The sequence below is a fragment of the Coregonus clupeaformis genome, chromosome 23, assembly GCF_020615455.1.
Source record: "Coregonus clupeaformis isolate EN_2021a chromosome 23, ASM2061545v1, whole genome shotgun sequence".
In the NCBI taxonomy this organism is placed as follows: Eukaryota; Metazoa; Chordata; class Actinopteri; order Salmoniformes; family Salmonidae; genus Coregonus; species Coregonus clupeaformis.
Genome location: NC_059214.1, coordinates 4,900,309 through 4,915,587, shown reverse-complemented (window position 1 = coordinate 4,915,587; position 15,279 = coordinate 4,900,309). Strand labels below are relative to the sequence as shown.

Here is a 15,279-nt window from a genome sequence, read left to right as displayed (position 1 = left end):
CTTGTAGCTTTATAATCCGTTTGTTTGTGTTGTTGGTCTTGGATAGCTTAATGTTCTGGTTGGTAGCTAGCTAGCACTCAGTCACGTGGCTAACGTTAGCGGGTCATGAAAAGGGGCATGAGGGGAAACCCTACAATATGAAGTTTTTCTAACATTTTTACATTTTAGTCATTTAGCAGACACTCTTATCCAGAGCGACTTACAGTTAGTGAGTGCATACATTTTCATACTGGCCCCCCGTGGGAAACAAACCCACAACCCTGGCGTTGCAAGCGCCATGCTCTACCAACTGAGCTGCAGGGGACTAAGTAGTGAGAACGCTTGGGAGCAGGCAATGTTGAAAATTAATCTTTAGACATGTTGTACTTTTCTTAAATGTAGTTTTGTAATTGTCTAAAACAAGCAGACAACAAGAAAATTGTGTTTGAATAAGTATAGTTTTTGCTGTGAGCCAATGGGGTAACCAAGGTAACCATGGGTTGTTTTCCACACAGGCGGGCGGGGCCGCAAAGTTCTATTTAATACCAACTGGGAGTATCAATTAGTCTATCTATTCTATATATTGATGCCAGGAGACTCCTGTGGCGTTTGTCCTCTGTAATCCTGGCAGGCTTTGGAAGACTGTGTGTGTGTGTGTGTGTGTGTGTGGGTGTGTGTGTGTCTGTGTGCGTGCGTGAATGTGTGCCGTGTGCGTGCCGTGCGTGTGTGTGCGTAGGGTGGGGGGGTCTCAGTGTGAGAACTGTCAGAGCAGCCCGGGTGACATCGCCCCCATAGGGCAGACATGACACTGGCAACATGACACCTACAGGCCAATCACAACCCCCCACTCCGTCTCTAGCACAGCCAGTGTCCTCCCACCATAGGAGAGATGTACCTTACTGTAGCTCTGTAGTAGTACTTGTAATGTTATGTTGGCTAGTAACATTTCCACGATAACATTGACATTCAAGGAAACATAATGATCTATAAGGGTTGCAAAATTCTGGTAACTTTCCCAAATTCCCAGGTTTTCCAGAAATCCTGGTTGGAATTATCCTGGAATCAAGAGGGAATATGCAGGAAATCCAAAAATATCCAACCTGGATTTACGGAAAACCTGAGGATTTTGGGAAGATTCACGAAATGTTTCAACCCTATCTATAATCAAGACTTTCACTGTTTCCGACTTTCATTAGCAAGTCTCTAAAAGGGCCAAATATAGACATATCCTGAACCTCTAAGGGGCCGGTTAATTATCTAGCAGTGATTTGCTCCACTTATGGCTAAGTCTCCAGAGTTAGTAACAATGTCACTATTAAAATATCAGAACCTACTTTTCTCCTGAATCTACACCAAATAGGGCCATCTTAACTGGGTCACGTTAGTCACTGGGTGTCCCTTCGTCTTGTATTGTATCTTGCTGTGGTGTGACCATATTGTTATTAGGTGAAAACACTTGGTAAGAAATCACATAGGCTAAATACATTCCAGAGGCTAGGGGAGGAAATAACACGTTACATGTTTCATAAAAACCAGCAAAAAAAAATAGGGCATGCTGTCTATACAACATCTTACAAAAGGTGATTTATAGCACATGTATTACTTAGTCTAGTAATTACTATGTGAAGCTGGGATATTTTGGATTGTTTTCTTTGATTTAAAACAACATTCAGTAGCCTAGACACTAAATATTGAGATTGTATGATAAAACATTCTACAACCGCATGAGACATGGTGTGTAGTAAAACAAGGAATTATAAAAGTGCCAAAGTTGTTTTGTTTGAAAACAAAACAGTTTGAGGAGAATAGTTAACTGTCTATCTTCTCCCGTTGGGGTGACCTACCTGAAAACTGGTCGCTTGGATGCCCTCACCGATCTTATTCCGAATGTAGATGTGTCGAGACTGCATTTCGGCCAGAACATCGGTCCAAATGGGTGGTTGCTGCCTCTCTGGCCCAGCCCAGTGGAAGTGTGGTGGAGTGTTGTGTACTTGCTCCAGCTTCAAGCCACTGCAATATCCTCTGGTACTATTCGAACAACACGGTTCTCCTGCTCTTTACCTTGTGACAGGTGCTCACGACGCGCGCGCACTGTCTGCAACTGCTGCTTCGCGCCACTGAAACTCGCTCGAGCCACTCTATAGCGGATGTGAGAGAGGAGCTGACTTTTCTTTTCATTTTCACTGGATAAAATATGGCTAGCAGCGTCTTTTGGGATTTAATCCCTTTGCGCGCTTCAATGGGTTTATTCTTGTGAAAATAATTATTTCAATTTTGTCATTAGGCTAATTATTATCGGCTAGCCGAAGGCATCTTCCTAAACTATTGACAAACCCGAGTCTGTTTCAGCCCAAAGCGGCCCTGCCACTTGCTATAAAGCTGAGAGATGGAGCTGTGGAGTTGTTACCTAACCATGCTCAAAGTCATAGACAGGTTGTATGGATACAAGGAGTGGCAGTCCACCCATGTGATCAACATTATAGTTTTAAACACAGGCTATAGGTAGCCTATCCTGGTCCGCTGGCTAACTGCGCATCTATAGACGGAAGTGTCTCTTTAACGAGATTAACTTGAGTAGACGTTGTTTACAAATGTCCGAGGATGACGAACAAACAATAGGCATAAAGCCTCATAATACCATTTTATATATATTTTTATTATGATAGGGTAGATGTAGGCCTACTTAGCTTACTTGTACTAAGATAATTTTGTCTGGTGTTTGCCCTGGCAAAGATTTCCTTTTTTAGTCTGTTAGCTTATTTCTTATTTGGTAGTTGCTGTGAATGTTTGGAGAGAAGGTTGTCTTTCTTCAGAGTTTTCCCCCGATATTGCCGATTTAGGCCAAACCTTAGTATTTTACCAAACACAAATGTAGGCCTATACCTGTCCTGCACTGTTTTGCCAGATGAGGGCAGTATTACAAAGGGTATTAACTGACATGCTAAAGGTATTCATTGACTACTGTGACAACGGGAACCATATTCAGTAGAGGGCAGTAGAGTATCTAATATATGGTTTTGGTTTATTGCAAGGCTAAAAATGACTGTTCGCTATAAACACTAACAAAGGCCACCCTGCCACTATTTTGGGGAAAAGGCAGAGGGATGGGGCTAGAGAAATGTAACCACTCTCAAATTCATAGACAGAGCTATGAATGCCAGGACTGACCATCCATAGTCCCAAAGTAAAAAAAATATACAGGGCTATACAGTGTTTGTTTACAATGAAAATGTTTACAAACAAAGGAGTAAAACATGCTTATATTTTGGGTTCTGGGGGTTAGACAGTTGAACAAAGCTCATGAGACGTTTATAAGTTATATTCCTCAAGAATCGTGGGCTATATATCAATAATTTAAAAGTCCAAAAATGGATGTAGCAATCACAGATTGCCCCTTTAACGGAGTGTGTCAGGGTGAATAGAGATGACAGGTCCAGTCCATGTCTTATTTAGTGTGATGGTGACTGAGTGTGTATTTATATTCAAACAGTCGGGTATTTGTCAGAGGGGCACTGTAGCTGAACTTGGTCTGCCTTTCACTGACTGAAGAGATGGGTTAGTTGAGGTATTTTTTCACTATAGGACTGCTGGTGCAATGTCTGCACTCCATAGAGGGACTCTCTTATTCTAAATGGGCCAACAAAGACTGTCTTTATTATAAAATTCCTGCTTGTTTCAGAGGGGCCATTTTTGTCTTGTAAGTATTATTCAAATGAATTCTGAGAAGAAGCTGTATTTGATACTGCTCTTGCTGTCTGGGACAGTTGAAAATAGTCAAAGAAAGAGGAATTGGAAGAGGGTTGAGTTTCTATCTACTAAAATCGATGTTGTTATGTGTAGGCTATAAAGCATGGCTTCCATACTGTAGAAAATACATGTTGTGTTTTACCAAGCAGCCGTTTTGTGCTCTAGAAAAAGCTAATCAAACCGAGTGAAGAAATCTATCCCTTTACTCTCAGAAAAGTCCCAATAACTGGAGAAAGTGAACGTGAACATGGCAACAGGGAACTGGCAGACCTTATTTCCTATCTCCACTTACTGTTGGACAAAATATATTAATTCAAGAAGAAACAAGTCCATTTAAGTTGGCCACACAGTTGATAGTCCTCCACTACTTTGGATTTCCATCCATTTCACTCTAACATGAGACACTTAAAGTGAATGACGGTCCCATTCCTTCCAGGTCGCTGGCTCTGAGCTCACCTGAGTGGTTGAGGGCTTCTGAGAACATCCTGTTTACTTCCATCCACTCCAAAGAGCTGAGGTAATATTCGTCTTATTTTCCCCTCAAGAACCCTTTTTCTCTCACGGTCCATTACTTAAGCCCATGCAGTGTAAAAACGTATCTATAAAATGGCAGGCTAAAAACGGTTACACTCCACTGACATAGATTTCATATATACAGAGTGCTTTGCAACCATTCGTAAAACCGTGCAGAAGTCCATTGTTAGAGGAGCTTGGGCAACCTGTTGGATCGAAGGCCAAACACGTGACTCAGCTCTGTCATTCTCTGTTGTCCCGGCATGCAACATTTTGTATGGGATGTCATAATGACGTAATTTTATGGTTGTAAACTGGATTTCTGGTTGAGGAGACATCAGATAGCCAGATAACTACCAAGTAAAGACAATGTTTTCATGACGACATCAAGACATCCGTTGAAAGACATCATATTCTGTCTTTTGTCAGAAGGAAACGAACAGTAAGATTTGAGTCCCTCCTTTAGGGTGTCAAACACATTCCACGGGGGGCCGCGTGTCTGCAGGTTTTTCTTTCTTTCCCTCCACACCTTTAGGGTGTCAAACACATTCCACGGGGGGCCGAGTGTCTGCGTGTTTTCACTCTTTCCTTGTACTACATTGGTCAATTAAGGTCACTGATTGGTTAGGAACTCCCCTCACCTGGTTGTCAAGGTCTTAATTGGGCACAAAATGAACAGGAATACCAAAAACCAGCAGACACTCGGCCCTCCATGGAATGAGTTTGACACCTCTGTGTCTACACCTTTAGGGTGCCATTTCTATTAGGCCGTGTGAGCCCTCAGTTCTCCTCACCACTGAACCTCACACCCTGACCAGATAAGTAAAGGGCCAAAACCAATTTGTCTTAGACTGGAGGTCTGCCTGTGGATGGTCTGATCTAATCATCTCAGTGAGAGAAGAAAGTTATGTTGGCCTCAGTCCCTGCATCAGTCACAGTGTGCTGCTGTGACAATGTGAGGAGGAACACAAAGGCAGTGCTTTGTCCAGTCTATTAGGAGCTCAGACTGTACCCCTCCACCTCTCAGGAGCACCCACTATGCAGGGACTTTGCCAGATAATGATGAGGTGCCAAGCTAGCTGTGGTGTGATTGGTCTGCCTGGTGTGTTACTATACGAGCTAGTCGTATCCACTGAAAGGTTTCTGGGAATGACAGAGTGATCCAGAGGTGAAAGGAGATGGGTTATTAGTAGAGTTGGTAAAGTATAAGAGACTTGAGTAGTGTGTGTGTGTGTGTGTGTTGTATCTGGAGCCATGACCCTTGTTGTAAGAAGATGTCTTAGACTCAGAGAGAATAGAGTCTAAGGTCTCATTTAAAGAGCCCTTTCATAGAAAGGTTCTTCATTTCTTAAGTAGAAACATGTAATTAACTACGGCCTATGTCTCTCTCCCTGACAATGAGGCTTCTGTCCCATCCAGACACATATCCTTTTGAACCTCTGAACCTCTGCTGTTTCTGTCTTTTTACTCAGCTTTTGATTGAGTTACTTTTAGGTTTTTCATCCAACCCAACACGACAGCTGCCCAAGATCACATCAAAAAACAAAACCTCTCTCTTTGCCCCAGATAATGATAAGAGTGAGACGGATCAGCTAGTCTGGCCTCAGCTACCTTAAAGTTACTTTAAATAACAGATGAAAATTCACATTCAATTAAATGAAATTCACATATCGGTAAAGCTGCTGGAAAGCAAACCCACATTAGAGGTCAGTCTCGACGTCCTCCATTTTAAGCCTTTTAAAGTCATTAACAGAATTTGATCTCAAAACATACGTTAGCGCCTAATAAAATGACACGGAATATGTGATTAGCTGAGAAATCCCCTAGACCAAACACAAACCTTCAAGTGATACATTTAACATGGTCGTTATTATTGTGGGAGTGGGGAAAAGCACCCTCTCTCTACTATTCACATAACTGTCTGGGAGCATTATGTCTTCACATGTTAAGAGAAAGTTTGATCACACAAATCCGCTAACAAGCGGATGCTGAGTCGCGGATTACTCAACTTTCAAGTGAAGGATTAATCCGTTTTTGCTCTCCTTTATAGATTATTTCAGTGGGGTTATTGGAGTCATTGTGCCACCATGTTAACCCATGCAATAGCCAAAGTGTCGGCTGTTTTGTAAATTGTAACCTGTCTGTACAATTGAGAGGACAGAGAGAACAGATCAAAGCTCAGGTGAAAATCTGTGCCACAACATACATTAAACATTTGTCCCGTAGCCATGATATAGCCTAGGCAACACCTCTCTGATTCAGAGTTGGGTTAAATGCGGAAGATACATTTTGGTTGAATGCATTCAGTTGTGCAACTGCCTAGATATCCCCCCTTTCCCTTTCCCTGCTAGTGTCGTGTACTCTCAGTCAGGTGAGTTCGTCAACCTTGACATAGATTAGAACAGAATACAATACAACTTTATTGTACACTGGTTAGAACGGCAATTTGTCTTTGCCAAGCCCAACACCCCAGTATTTACACACACGTTGAGAGGCACAGTGTCACGCCCTGACTCAGGGACGCTTATATGTTGAGTCAGGGTGTGTGTATTCCTTGTTGTGTTAGTTCTATGTTGGTGTTCTATTATGTGTATTTCTATGTTGGCGGTGTGGTTCCCAATCAGAGGCAGCTGTAGCTCGTTGTCTCTGATTGGGGACCATACTTAGGCAGCCTATTGGCACTAGTGGGTTGTGGGATCTTGTTCCGGGTAAGGTTTGTTGTGTGTGTTTAACCTCAGGACTTCACGTTTTGTTTGTTTATTGTTTTGTCGTGTGTTTATTCAGTTTAAATAAACATGTACGCATATCACGCTGCGCCTTGGTCTGACCCGTTCATGAACGAACGTGACAGAAGATCCCACCAAACGAGGACCAAGCAGCGTGCCCAGGAAGAGCGAATTGCCATGTCACAGGTGGGCAAATGGTGGTCATGGGAGGAGATATTTGCGGGGAAAGGGCCATGGGCAAAGGTAGATGCCCAGGCAGGAGAGGAGCAACGGCAGCACAGAGGAAGCCGGTCGAGGAAGAAGCCCGAGAGACACCCCCAATACATTTTTTTTTGGGGGGGCTAAGAGGGTGGTTGGCGGAGCCTAGGGTTAGAGCAGAGCCAACTCCCCGTACTCACGCGAGAAGGCGTATGACTGGGCAAGCTCCATGTTATGTGGAGCTACGTACTGTGTCGCCAGTGCGCCGGCACAGTCCTGTACGTCCTGTGCTTGCACCACGCACGTGCCGTGCGAAGATGGGCATCCAGCCAGGACGGGGTGTGCCGGCTCAACGCTCCTGGTCTCCAGTACGCCTCCTCGGTCCCGCGTATCCTGCGCCAGTTCTAAGAGCTGTATCGCCAGTGCGCGTGCACAGCCCAGTGCGTCCTGTGCCAGCGCCCCGCACGTGTAGTGCGAAAGTGGGCAGCCAGCCAGGACGGGTTGTGCCAGCTCTCCGCTCCAGACCTCCAGTCCGCCTTCGCAGTCCGGTCCGGCCCGTTCCTGCTCCTCGCACCAGGCCAGTGGTGCGCGTCGCCAGCCCGGTCTGTTCCTGCCCCTCGCACCAAGCCAGTGGTGCGCGTCGCCAGTCCGGCCCGGCCTGTTCCTGCCCCTCGCACCAAGCCAGTGGTGCGCGTCGCCAGCCCGGCCCGGCCTGTTCCTGCCCCTCGCACCAAGTCAGGGGTGCGCGTCGCCAGCCCGGTCCGGCCTGTTCCTGCCCCTCGCACCAAGTCAGTGGTGCGCGTCGCCAGCCCGGCCCGGCCTGTTCCTGCTCCTCGCATCAAGCCAGTGGTGCGTGTCGCCAGTCCAGCCCGGCCTGTTCCTGCTCCTCGCATCAAGCCAGTGGTGCGTGTTCCTAGTCCGGTCCGGCCCGTGCCTGCTCCTCGCACCAGACCAGTGGTGCGTGTGTCCAGTCCGGCACGGCCCGTGCATGTTTCACCGGTGCCTGGTCCGGCACCGGTCAGCTCATCCACTCCGGAGCCAGAGCAGTCCGCTCCACCGGTGCCTGATCCATCCCGGTTAGCTGCTCCACTCCGGAGCCAGAGCAATCCGCTCCACCGGGGTCCAGTCCAGCTCGGTCAGCGGATCCACTCCGGAGCCAGAGCAGTCCGCTCCACCGGTGCCCAGTTCAGCTCCAGTCAGCTGCTCCACTCCGGAGCCAGAGCAATCCGCTCCACCGGGGTCTAGTCCAGCTCCGGTCAGCGGCTCCACTCCGGAGCCAGAGCAGTCCGCTCCACCGGTGCCTGATCCAGCTCCGGTCAGCGGCTCTACTCCGGAGCCAGAGTAGTTCGCTCCACCGTCGTCGGGTTCAGCTCCAGTCAGCGGTTCCAGTCCAGACCCAGACGTCAGCCCCTCTCCAGGTTCGGGGTCTCCCACACCAGGGTCCAGACAGGGCTTGGTACTTCATAGGAGGAAGGAGAGGGCAAGCAGCGCGCCGAGGTCCAGACCAGACCAGGGGCGCAACAGGGAGGCGGAGAATAGGTGGTGGTCACGCCCGGAGCCGGATCCGCCTCCGAGGCGGAATGCCCACCCGGCCCCTACCCTGTTATGTTTATGTTGCGCGGTCGGAGTCCGCACCTTTGGGGGTACTGTCACGCCCTGACTCAGGGGACGCTTATATGTTGAATCAGGGTGTGTGTATTCCTTGTTGTGTTAGTTCTATGTTGGTGTTCTATTATGTGTATTTCTATGTTGGCCGGTGTGGTTCCCAATCAGAGGCAGCTGTAGCTCGTTGTCTCTGATTGGGGACCATACTTAGGCAGCCTATTGGCAGTAGTGGGTTGTGAGATCTTGTTCCGGGTAAGGTTTGTTGTGTGTGTGTGTGTGTGTGTGTGTGTGTGTGTGTGTGTGTGTGTGTGTGTGTGTGTGTGTGTGTGTGTGTGTGTGTGTGTGTGTGTGTGTGTGTGTGTGTTTTTACCTTAGGACTTCACGTTTCGTTTGTTTATTTTTTTGTTGTGTGTTTATTCAGTTTAAATAAACATGTACGCATATCACGCTGCGCCTTGGTCTGACCCGTCTGCAAGCGAACGTGACACACAGGGTCAGCAGCAAAGCAGCGCCCTTGGATGGAGAGCAATTGTGAGGAGTTTAAGTGCCTTGCTCAACGGCACAACGGCAGGAGATGGTGCACAGGCCAAAGGGAAGGTTGTTGTATCGACAGTACCTCAGACATTATGTAAACAACAACAGATAAGGTTTCTAATAGCTCTGCAGTAAAACGTTTTATTGCGCTTCGCTCTGCTTTTGACCGTGTGCGTGTGTGTGTGTGAGTGTGAGTGTCAAGGAAGTGCTGACACAAGAGTTTCAAGGAGGACCAACGCTAAATGGACGTTTAAACGCAGGAGTGAAACTCTGAGCGATGACAGTGGTACTTCCAGCTTTAAAGACTGATATACAATCCACATCCTGTCCAAGGGCATCGTGTAGTATGGCCATCCATCTCAAGGAAGTTACTCAGAGTAAAGGGAGGGAGATTGAAGACTAAAAAGCTGAATGAAAACACTCAGCGAACGTCGTCCAACACCTGCTCAATATTTATGGGGTGATGCTCTACTTTTATACAAATTGAGTGAGCGCTCAGTAGAGAAGAAGAGGGGGGACAGGGGTAAGAGGGAGACGTGGAGGGTTAAAGTTGTAAATATGTACTGTATTTTACAGTAGGGTTAAAGTTTTACAAATTTACTGCACTTTACAGGAGGGTTAAAGTTGTAAATATGTACTGTATTTAAAGTAGGGCTAATATGTCTGTGAACTAGCCATCTGTGTCCTTGTTCCACAGTATATTACCTCACATACTACCAATATACTGGTGATGTACTGGTCACATACTACCAATGTACTGGTGATGTACTGGTCACATACTACCAATGTACTGGTGATGTACTGGTCACATACTACCAATGTACTGGTGATGTACTGGTCACATACTACCAATGTACTGGTGATGTACTGGTCACATACTACCAATGTACTGGTGATGTACTGGTCATATACTACCAATGTACTGGTGATGTACTGGTCACTTACTACCAATGTACTGGTGATGTACTGGTCACATACTACCAATGTACTAGTGATGTACTAGTCACATACTACCAATGTACTGGTGATGTACTGGTCACATACTACCAATGTACTGGTGATGTGACAGTTGGAAAAGGACTGGCTTGTGATGATTTTGATTGTATTGGTCTTCTCTTCCAGAGGCAAATCATATCAAAACACTTAATCAGAACCACATTCTGATAGTATCCTGTTACTACACACACACACACACATACACACACACACACACACACCTATTCTGCACAGATTAAACCTTATCTCCATATCAAACACCGCTCAATCACTAATCCATTTTCTCCAATTAGCTTTATTTATTTGACTAATTCCTAAAATAATTGGATATGTGTTTATCCTATGAGTGTGTCCACATTGTCAGTAAGAGGTTTGTTAATGGATGGTCAGGTGAGGCACACAGCCCTACCTGTGTCCTTCACAAAGTCCCTAGACCCCACTATTGTGACTCAGACACTGGGGCCTTCAGCCCCCCCCCCCCCTCTCTCTCTCTCTCTCTCTCTTCCTCCCCCCTCCCTCTCTCTCTCTCTCTCCTCCCCCTCCCTCACCCTCTCTCGCTCTCGCTCTCTCTCTTTCAGACCCATCCCTCCATCTCCACTCCATTACGTTGGTAGTTAGAGGGTCATTACAGCATCACCGTAAATAGAAAGTCCATTATGGCTCTAACACACTACTGCAGAGTGATTGCATCGCAGGCTCGACCCATTGTTTACTTACGATATCGAGCACCATCCTCATCCAACAGAACAAATCATCTTACTCACTGACCTTCCTCTTGTGCCGTTTCAAAAGTTCTGAAAAGTTTGGAATTCTAATAGTTCAAACAGTTAGTTTTTTAGCTCGAGCGTTTGATTGAGCCAGACTCGAGTGCTAGATGAGGGGGGGTTTGCAGTTTGTACTTTTGGGACTATTATATTGGTTATATTGCTGCCAGGCCAGCTCTGTCAAGTGCAGCTAAATGATCTGATAGAAGGTAAAGAACTCAGGTCTGCTCTGAGTTCGTATTGCTTGTCAATGAGAGGTCCGTCTGGGGGTGCATACACACACACACACAACCACACACACACAATAATCTCCTGTATAAAAGTGAACTCTGTCTCACTGGTGGATCCATGATTCAGACCAGGTTTGGGTGTTGTTTTTTTTGTTGAGTCCCTCTCCTCTGATGATGTCATACTTCAGGACCAAAGCCCAGCACAGAGATAGGGGCTGCGTTCCAAATGGCACCCTATTTCCTATATAGTGCACTACTTTTGACCAGGACCCATAGCGCTCTCGTCAAAAGTAGTGCACTATATAATAAATATAAATAATTAGTCATTTAGCAGACGCTCTTATCCAGAGCGACTTACAGGAGCAATTAGGGTTAAGTGCCTTGCTCAAGGGCACCGACAGATTTTTCACCTAATCGGCTCGGGGATTAGAACCAGCGACCTTTCGGTTACTGGCACAACGCTCTTACCCACTAAGCTACCTGCCGCCCACTATGTAGGGAATAGGGTGCCATTTGCGACGCAACCTGGGAGTCCGTAGGGAATGAGGACTGGGAATAGCGCCACAACAACCCCAAAATCAGCCTCGCTGGTTCATGGGGATAGAGGAATGTACTGTAGTTTAAGGCCAGTCAGCACCGGTGCCATGGAATTCTCTACCGCCCCCGGGGGCGTCACTAAATACTGCCAAACTAATTAGTGAAGATGCGGTGTTGGGTCAAACTGTAAATGGTTTCAGAGGACCGATAATGACTTCCAGTCATTTTTTATTGTTTTCATTTAAACACAAAAGTTTGCTTTTTATTGGGATTTGCCCTGCAAGAGTACGGCTGAAAGAATAGTCTTTGTTCCCTGTATAAGACTACATGGTAGGGATGTACTGGTTAGGAGTGTGTGGCAGATTATATTAGGCAGCAGTGTGTGTGGTAGGGTTAAACTGGGTAGGAGTGTTTACCAGGTAAAGTTATACTAGGTAGGAGAGTGTGTGGTAGGGTTAAACTGGGTAGGAGTGTTTACCAGGTAAAGTTATACTAGGTGGGAGAGTGTGTGGTAGGGTTAAACTGGGTAGGAGTGTTTACCAGGTAAAGTTATACTAGGTAGGAGAGTGTGTGGTAGGGTTAAACTGGGTAGGAGTGTTTACCAGGTAAAGTTATATTAGGTAGGAGAGTGTGTGGTAGGGTTAAACTGGGTAGGAGTGTTTACCAGGTAAAGTTATATTAGGTAGGAGAGTGTGTGGTAGGGTTAAACTGGGTAGGAGTGTTTACCAGGTAAAGTTATACTAGGTGGGAGAGTGTGTGGTAGGGTTAAACTGGGTAGGAGTGTTTACCAGGTAAAGTTATACTAGGTAGGAGAGTGTGTGGTAGGGTTAAACTGGGTAGGAGTGTTTACCAGGTAAAGTTATACTAGGTGGGAGAGTGTGTGAGTCAGTACTTTATGCCTGTCTCCCAGTGAAAGCCAGTCCATTTTAATGGCCACGGCTGAACCTCTCCTATAAGCCACCTGCCCAGTGTCTATAGGAAACACAAACAATGGATTAAGGCCTTGTCCAGGGAAAGCTGGATTTCCTAGAACTGGGCCGGAGCCAGACGTTCCCAGCATTCACTTTTATCCCACGGGAGTGTTAATCCCGCCGGCCCGGCAACGACCGGCTCCGCCCCGTAACTTTTACATTCTGATTGTGATGAACTTGATCAAGGCACTGTAATTCTATTATTACTAATGTAGGAGCTTTCCTTTTAACCAAAGGAAAAAATTTATGAAGGAAATAGGAATCTTTAACATGTGATCTCAATGACATGCATGTCTATGCACTGTTATGAAAGGCACAGAAGGCCATGGTAAATAAGAATGGATTTTGATCTTCTACATTCAATTTCCTTCATCTAAAATTACTGTTTGCCGGTAGTTACAAAAACATTTTGGGAGAGAGCATGTTTGAATCATCATACAGTTAAGGTTATTTTTGTTTCACACATTAAACATTGTTTCATCAATTACATGAATCCAAACATGCATTCTCACAGTAGCCTACATGAAAAATGGAATGGAAATCTAGAGCAGTTGGATTCTAAAAAGTGACGTAAAACATAGTACCAGAACACATGAAACATCTGTGTGGAATGTATCCACATCCCATAACCGTCTTCATCAAATATGAATACAAACATTTTAAAATACAAACATTTTAAAAACATTGGACCCATGCCCGTCCATTCAGCTACCTCCCTTTGTCTCGCATCAGTACCTTACCCCTGTCTTTTAGTGTGAATTATTAAGGAACCATAGGGTTGAGGGAAGAAGTAAATCACTCAAAGTAGAGCAACTTTGACCTTTGACCTCCTGCTCATTCCTGCTGTGAATCCCACTCAGATGAGTGAACAGCGTCACCATCAGAATATAAGGTAGAGAGTAAAATCTGAATGAGGATGAAGAGAGAGAGAGAGAGGGAGGCACGTGAGCACACACACACAACTATGCACGACACAAACACACACACACACACACATGGAACTCACATGAACCCCTCATGAAACACACTTGCAGATGTGAATACTGTATACACACGCATGCACACACACATACACACACACACACACACTGATGATGAGTCGATATGGCAGTCCCCATCCTAACCCCTGACACACATCTGGGAGTCAACAGTCTGTAGATTTAGTCTGTTAGCTTGTCACCCTGCTATAGGTCAGCATAATCGCTCAGTGGACCATGATAGACAACTTTAATTGCATTTACAGTACCAGTCAAAAGTTTGCCAAGAGTGTGCAAAGCTGTCATCAATGCTATTTGACGAATCTCAAATATAAAATATATTTTGATTTGTTTAACACTTTTTTTGGTTACTACATGATTCCATATGTGTTATTTCATAGGTTTGATGTCTTCACTATTATTGTACAATGTAGAAAATAGTAAAAATAAAGAAAAACCCTTGAATGAGTAGGCGTGTCCAAACTTTTGACTGGTACTGTATATCATCGGATACTACCTAAAAATGTTACATGAGAATTCCAAACTGGAGGAAAGGTGGTGCAGACTACTTCAAGTTTATGTGTATGCTGTAAAAACAACAATGCAGTCCAGAACTGGACAGCATTATAGGCTCTTAGTCGAGATCAAAGTGTTTTAAGGCCTTGTCCTGAGTGACTGAGTATTGTCCTGAGTGACTGAGTATTGTCCTGAGTGACTAAGTATTGTCCTGAGTGACTAAGTATTGTCCTGAGTGGCTAAGTATTGTCCTGAGGACTGAGTATTGTCCTGAGTGACTAAGTATTGTCCTGAGTGACTGAGTATTGTCCTGAGTGACTAAGTATTGTCCTGAGTGACTGAGTATTGTCCTGAGTGACTAAGTATTGTCCTGAGTGACTGAGTATTGTCCTGAGTGACTAAGTATTGTCCTGAGTGACTGAGTATTGTCCTGAGTGACTGAGTATTGTCCTGAGTGACTAAGTATTGTCCTGAGTGACTGAGTATTGTCCTGAGTGACTAAGTATTGTCCTGAGTGACTGAGTATTGTCCTGAGTGACTAAGTATTGTCCTGAGTGACTAAGTATTGTCCTGAGTGACTGAGTATTGTCCTGAGTGACTGAGTATTGTCCTGAGAGACTAAGTATTGTCCTGCGTGACTAATTATTGTCCTGAGTGAATACGTATTGTCCTGAGTGACTAAGTATTGTCCTGAGTGAATAAGTATTGAGTGACTGAGTATTGTCCTGAGTGACTAAGTATTGTCCTGAGTGACTAAGTATTGTCCTGAGTGACTAAGTATTGCCCTGAGTTACTAAGTATTGTCCTGAGTGACAAAGTATTGTCCTGAGTGACTAAGTATTGTCCTGACTAAGTATTGTCCTGAGTGACTAAGTATTGTCCTGAGTGACTAAGTATTGTCCTGAGTGACAAAGTATTGTCCTGAGTGACTGAGTATTGTCCTGAGTGACTAAGTATTGTCCTGAGTGACTAAGTATTGTCCTGAG

At 45.3% G+C, this 15,279-nt stretch overlaps 1 protein-coding gene across 1 annotated transcript in view; it reads right to left on the bottom strand.

The window, feature by feature from the left end:
* The window catches only part of LOC121582941 (voltage-dependent L-type calcium channel subunit beta-4), a 28,992-nt gene extending 26,891 nt beyond the window's left edge, over positions 1-2,101 (bottom strand). The window contains exon 1 of the mRNA XM_045206503.1: positions 1,824-2,101. Coding sequence (XP_045062438.1) covers positions 1,824-1,889 — 66 coding nt within the window. The 5' untranslated portion in view covers positions 1,890-2,101. The remainder of the gene's footprint in view (positions 1-1,823) is intronic.
* Positions 2,102-15,279: the final 13,178 nt, after the last annotated feature.